Here is a 7,259-nt window from a genome sequence, read left to right on the forward strand (position 1 = left end):
ACGCAATTATTTCGTTACGTAATGTGACCACGTAGAAACCCTTCGTTTACATTGGGCAAAGGTCGGGCTCTAATAAGATGGCCCATATACTTTGATCTAGGTAGACAATTGAATTCACGACACAACTTAATGACGTTGTATAAATAACATGGCCGCTTTATTAAGATTTGGGTGCCATGGAAATATGAAATACGAAAAAGTTTTTTTTTGGAAAAGGGAGCTGGTTGCAAAATATTTTTTTTTTTGTTAGAAGCTTAGGTATTTGAAGAGTAAATATGTGAAATTCACTATCTTCATATATAACTTGTTATTGATATTTTATTTAACCAAGTTTTTAACCAAACGACACACAGATTCGAAATTTTATGATAAACTTACAAAAAAAATCATTTTTTAGTTATCATGTAATATTTCCATTTTCAAAAGAACCTCGTTTTTCGTTATTCCAGGGAGAATGATAAACAACAAAAGTGGATCAACTATATTGAAATTTGTTTCCATGTATAGTTAATATATTTTTCATTTCACAAAATTTTAACTGATTTTTTTATGAATTTTATGACTGATGGAGGTGGGGTTAAATAAAATCCTTCATTATTGAGGCAAATTCAATTTATTTAAACGATTTTATAAACAGGACTTAAAATTAGAATACATCGGGTAATGCATTAACCTATATAACCAAAACCATTATATTTTAAATATCTAATAAAAAATGTCTGAATGTTGACTGTTAAGTATTAAGATGGTATATTAAGTTGAGCAAAATGAGATATTACAAATAAACAGTGCGTTTATTCTTTATTATTGTCATTTTATCGCAATTCGTGTAGATATTACGATACATTATTTTACATAGAAAATTACATGAAAAAAATATCGATTTTTACTGATGGACACACAATACTAGTGTTTCACACAATACAAGTGCTACTCAAATGATTAACAAAGTTTTGGAATGTAGAATGTCTTTAAAATTGAATTAAAGTTCAATTGCATGTTATCTTTACGCTATTTATAATATAGATATATGACGAATAATTAAATTACTTATTAGTAAACATTTAAAACTCAAAGTTTTACATTGGTCAATTTGAATTGGCCAAATTAAATAATATTTATTCTAGCTTACATTAAAACATTTATAATACTTTCAAGACCTTAGAACTAGACATAAATAAGGCACTATTATATTCGAATTTGGGCTTTAAAAACCAACGTGCGTCATGACAAGTATTGAAAAAAATATTTTTAAGCACCAGAGTTTAGCTTTTCACAAAAAATAAAAATATTTAAAAAATCCTATACAAATGTATAGGGACAAAACAAAGAAAAAATAATAACACGTTACCATCTTCATAAGCCCATTCAATTACGGAAAACTTTAAAAGAGATTCGATTTAAAAATTGATTGAACAAAGTAACTAAAAAAACGTAACAAAAGTAAACAATCATAGAGTATGACGTAATAAATGCGACGAATAATGCCTAATCAGGAAGGGCCTCTTAGAGGCGAGGTCATTGATTTACTAACACAGTACAGAGCATATACAGAATTAAAAAGTGTACCGGTAAAGGAAATGCTCATTCACAGCATGAGTGTCGCGTCTATTACCTCGTAATAATTGATATCAGAATTTTTAATTATAACCGTATTGACTTACAATAAAGTTCAATTTAGATAAAATACGGTACTTAAGTGCCTGATTATTCAAACAATGTCATCACTACGTAATTGTCATTTTGATGATAAATTACGTATAACGCGCCTTATCGTTACCAAATTTCAATCGCGTAAACGTTTGGTACGCTTTATCTACTGTATTAGCAAATCAATGAGCGAGGTATACAAGTGTCAATGTTTTCAGTTGTCAATTTGCGCCTGGCGAAGCCTTTGTGCGACTTGGAAAGTATTGTGCATCAACATGGCTACCGTCATGGGACCCACGCCGCCCGGCACCGGAGTGATAGCTCCCGCTATTTTGCTAACATCTGATGTGAAATAAACATTTTACACTGTATTGAAACTGCATAGAGAATATGGGAGTACATGCTACGTTTGAAATTCTGATATAAGAAATTTTAACGACAAAACAAATAATACTTTATACAGAGTGTTTTGTTCTTTAAATTATCTTGAATTTAAAAGCTATTATGCTTTTCGGGGCAAATATAAATGCAAAAAACCATAAACAAAAATATAAATCGACGAAAATTACACTTAAAAGATAATAAACAAAACCGAAATTTAAAAACAATATTCATACTCACTTTCATAATCAACGTCACCAACGAGCTTCGTTTTGCCCGCCTCATCTGTAATTCTTGTGATGCCAACATCAATGACAGTAGCGCCGGGTTTAATCATTTCAGCCTTGATAAGTTTCGGTACACCTACAGTAATTGAAATCGATATTTTTATTTTTCCTTTGGAATTTTTGAAGAGACTATACTAACTATACAGTATACCTACTAGTTATTATAAAAAAAAATGTGTGATTTGAAAGTTGTGAACTATAAAAAACTAGAGGAAAATATACTTAGTTTATTTAATCGATGCTTACTAATTCAAAGCATTTCTCACGCTTGATATGATTTAGAATAACATTAATACATAACAAAATAAAACAGGGGACAAACAATCAAATAGAAAACGTTAAATGAACACGAACGAAGACGTGTGCATGTAAATTAATGTAAACTGTATCGAATTCAAAGCAAATAAATCTTCATAATTACTAGCATTGACGTTCCATAATTCATTGTATCCATGAACAACTTGGTCAAATAAATTAGTTTAAATTGTACCGAATACAGAAGAAAATAAGAACCTAATAAATCACAAGCATTGTTGTTTCATTGTAATCATTCATTAACTCACCGGTCGCGGTGATAACAATGTCAGCGTTCCTGCAAAACATTTCCAATTGTTCGCGCGGCGTGTAACGATGGCATATTGTGACCGTCGCGTCCATCCCCAGACCGCTGTCGTGATTCTTGTCGCTATGCAACATCATGGCTATCGGCATTCCGACGTTTTTCGACCGACCGACCACGACCGCGTTCCGACCGAACGTTTGGATTTTGAACCTATAATTGAATGAAGTTGCAGTTCTGTTTTTTTGTTACTCTGTATCGAGGAATTTTTATTTTCCTCATTTTTTTTTCATTTACTTATGCGAATTTATTGGTAGATTAGATTTACTTGTGAACTCATAAATCATAATCGTAAATATAGAATAAGATAAAGAGTTAAAACATTTTTTTTAATCGAATACTAATCTTACGAAATATTCAGATAAACCTGTAATTGTTTTCCTAAAATAGCCAATATAAATATAAACTTGAACATATTAATAAGAAACATTATACAAACATTGGGACACTTCATTGATAAGATAAGTGCGTAATTTGTTATTTAGTTCACATGAGGAAATAAGTTACAATTGCAAGATAATTTTTTAAGTATTTTATTATTATTATGTTTGTTATAATTCACCGTTCACAAATTTTTAAAAGTAAATTTTGTAAGTACTTAAATAAAAAAAATATATAACTAAGTACATCAGTAATTGTACTAAGTAATATTTATAATTTTTGCTTTATAGTTTTACATGAAATCACACTGAAGTTTATAACTAACAATAACCCATTGTGGATAAAAGAATTATTAACATAGTTACAAATAATTGCAATAAATTAAAAATTAAGAATATCTGGTAATAAATCAATATCAAAATAAAATTTTTATGCTTTACAATTTTTCTGTTCTGAATATTACCTCACTACATTTAATATTAATGAATTACAAAAACTTAAATTTTAAATATTAAAAAATACAAATAAAATTCCTACCTTTTCAACATTTCCACGACTGCCAGCGCAGTTGCAGGAACAATAGTTGGCATATCCAAGGAGAGCTGCCCAATATTAATTATATGAAACCCATCAACATCTTTCTCTGGTGCCACTGCATTGCACACCATTCTTTCATCAATTCCTCTTGGTAATGGTAATTGTATCAATATACCGTCAACTTCACTATCTTTGTTTAATCTATCAATAGCCGCTAGCAATTCTTCTTGGGACAACGATGCATCATACTTAATAGTATCAGCTGCTATCCCCACGTCAATTGCAGCCTGGATCTTATTACGAACATACGTATGGCTCGCAGGGTCCTCACCGACGATAATACACCGTAGCGATGGCGACCGATTACCCTGGTTCACCCAATTAGCAATCTTAACTTTCAATTCGTCCTTAATATCCTTGGCGAGGGCCTTCCCATCTAGGATCTGTGCCATTATCCTATAACAAAAGAAACGTCTTAATAAATAAGTCACAAACCAACAGTGCACACACATAAAGCTCTAAATAAAAATAATCAGGTTAACACAAATATAAAGCGCACATCAGGTTAGGTAGTTACCTGGCGGTGCCCAAAGAATCGATATATGTATGACTTCTCATGGTTGCGTTCAAATGCGTACTGACAAATCGTAAGCATACGGTTAGCCTCATCGCCTACTGTTGATGTAGACATGTCATTAGGTCAAGCTTTTAATGATAAGATTGAGACTACTATAATCTGGCTGACGCTTGCTTGTAGTAAAATACAATATAGGTGTACATGATGGATTTGCTTGGGTGGAATAATAATAATCAATGGATCCTTTGTTTTTTTAACGTTGAAATTTTTATAACTGTTATTTGCTGTAGATACCTAATTTGAATGGTTGTCATTCAAATCATAAGCTCTCATAAATATTGCAAATTTTTATTTTAGTCTATAGAATAATACAAAGTTATGAAAAATAATAATGTACATTGTATTAACTTAATTGTAGAGAACTGTGTTCAATGAGTTGTGAAAGTTGTTGAATAAAAATTATGAAATTTATATAGTTTTCTATTTTTATCTTTTAACTATTCATAACTAAGAATAGACAGACAAATCTATATTGATATCATGTACACATGAAATATAAAAACAATAGCTGGTTAAAACTGACTTGAACGGTAAAAAACTAAATCACCGGTGATAAATAATTAAAAAGGTTAAAGATGCATAAATATCTATGTGAATTGGACTGCTTTTATTATCATAATTGCTAAAAACCAGTAAATTCTAGTTGTATGGAAGATAAACTGAAATAAGTAGCACATGAACATAATTAGTTCAATAATTTTAAATACAAAATCTCCGAGATAGAGTGCGTTTCACGAAAGAGTTCCCCTGACGTTATGTTGGCATACCTGACTGTCAAAAACGAAAATATTTTTTTTTAATCAAAAATGACAGAGAAAATATTCTCCTTTCTTCCTAGCCTTATCCCGTATCTTACGGGGTCGGCTGCCTACCTCTGATGTCCTATTTCATATTGTTACATACATCTCACTTATTATAATTTACTACTAAATTCTGTTACCTTATTAGTAATTGAGGCAATCCATTTTAATACCTCTTTTTCAGTAAATAGATATATACAATTAACTGCTCTGAATCATCAAATCTGGACAACTATATTACCTACTTAGTAAGGCACGGCATAAAATATATGTCTTATTATGTTTAAATTTACAACCTATAGAACATGTATAATATCTACTTATTTGGGGAACAATAATGTATTTTTAATCACAGTGTGTATGTTATCCTACTTTAATAAGCCAAAATTAGACAATGTGATAATACAATAATAAAAGTTTTAAAAGGTTATCAGGTATTGAAAAATCTAATAACTATGTGGTGTAATAGTTCATGAAGCATGAATAATAATTATTTCTAATCATTCGATTATAAAGCCACGTCGAAATTCACTTGTTTTTAAGTAGGTATAGAATATTTTCAGAATATTTTCAATTAACCACTCTTCAAGCATGTCGATATTGATAATTTTAAGACAAGAAAAAAAAGTTAGACGGTGAAATTAGGTACAGCAATAGTTTATAACCGCCACCTCACATAATTTTATAACAAATTCAGTAAAAAAGAATTGAAATTTCGTTTTCTAATAAATAATAACCTCTCTTACAACCTATTTAAAATACATAAAACCTCTCACCTGGTTTTGGTCACAAAGTTATTAGTATACGGTACTGGAAAATGTTATGTACTGACTCTAAGTGAAGAAAAAGTGCAATAAAAACACACTTTCTCTTTCTCTGAAACAACAAGTTTATAAACTTTTCACTTCTTCAAACTGCTGTCTGCTTGTCGAGTGACATTGACAATGTCAGATTGGATGTTGGCATGGTTGATACTTGTCAAGCCAAAGGTATCACGTGTATTTTTAAGGTTATAAAAATATGTGATTTCTGAACGGCACCATAATAAAGATTTTTATTTATGTAGTGATTGTTAGATTCTTTTTTATTTTAAACACAAACCATCATCAGGAAAGGTCACCAGATTGGTCACTAAGCTTTTTTTATTATTTATTATTTTTAGTTTCGTTAAAACTACCTATTATTAAATTTAAAATAAATTATTGGTCGGAAGGTAGACACGTTTGGTTTCCTGACCAGGAATTCAAATTTAGATAGAAACCAGAATGTCGCTAATCTTTCAACAAGGCGGTAAGTTTTTTTCTTTTTTATTATTTCCGGACGGAAAGACCTACCGTTCGTTTTTTAAATACCTAACTATGTATTTTGCAGGCAGAGCGTTCAGATTTCGGAATCTGAATTTCTGATCAGTAAACCAAATACCTATGTGTGGCCGGCATGTAATAACTATCTAATATTGAACAAAAAGTGTATAACGCCTAAGTTCTTAACCTACCTAACGTACCTACCTAACCATCGCATTCGTTGCTATGTGAGAATAAACCAAGCCTTTATCAATCTTAGTTTATGGCGGAAACTAGAAATCTAGGTAAGTATTTTTTTACTATTTTCATAACTAGATTTCTGCCCGCGGCTTTGCCCGCGTTTTCAAAGGAAAAGTCGCATAGTTCCCATGTGGGATTTCCGGGATAAAAAGTACCTAGCCTATGTCTTATTCTGGGTCTTCAGCTACCTATAACCTTATACCTACATACCAAATTTCATTGTAATCGGTTCTATTGTACGAAAGTATTTGCATGAAGGAGTAAGAAACATCCATCCATCAATCTTCACAAACTTTCGCATTTACAATTATCGCGTTACATGTAAAATACCTACCTACCTATATTGAGGAATAATAGTGATTATTTCATATTATTTATGTTTTAATTTTAAAGTTCGACCGACCGCGATGTAGATAAAATTGA

At 30.8% G+C, this 7,259-nt stretch overlaps 1 protein-coding gene across 2 annotated transcripts; it reads right to left on the reverse strand.

Moving 5' to 3' along the window:
• Positions 1-594: 594 nt before the first annotated feature.
• Positions 595-6,229, reverse strand: Nmdmc (NAD-dependent methylenetetrahydrofolate dehydrogenase). 2 transcript variants are annotated; one of them, XM_089707037.1, is made up of 6 exons: positions 6,069-6,216; positions 4,433-4,530; positions 3,856-4,311; positions 2,882-3,090; positions 2,272-2,394; positions 595-1,992 (listed from the first exon to the last, which is right to left on the reverse strand). In XM_089707037.1, the coding sequence occupies exons 2-6, from the start codon at positions 4,522-4,524 to the stop codon at positions 1,865-1,867; spliced, it is 1,008 nt and encodes a 335-aa protein (XP_089563163.1). In that variant the 5' UTR covers positions 4,525-4,530; positions 6,069-6,216; the 3' UTR covers positions 595-1,864. The 2 variants fall into 2 exon arrangements, with proteins under 2 accessions (XP_089563163.1, XP_089563164.1); XM_089707038.1 differs by lacking the exon at positions 4,433-4,530 and having other exon boundaries at positions 6,069-6,229.
• Between the last annotated feature and the right edge of the window lie 1,030 nt (positions 6,230-7,259).

The sequence above is a fragment of the Colias philodice genome, chromosome 19, assembly GCF_061535455.1.
Source record: "Colias philodice isolate Cphi_HAF_F1 chromosome 19, ilColPhil1 Martin Lab GWU primary, whole genome shotgun sequence".
Taxonomy (NCBI): domain Eukaryota; kingdom Metazoa; phylum Arthropoda; class Insecta; order Lepidoptera; family Pieridae; genus Colias; species Colias philodice.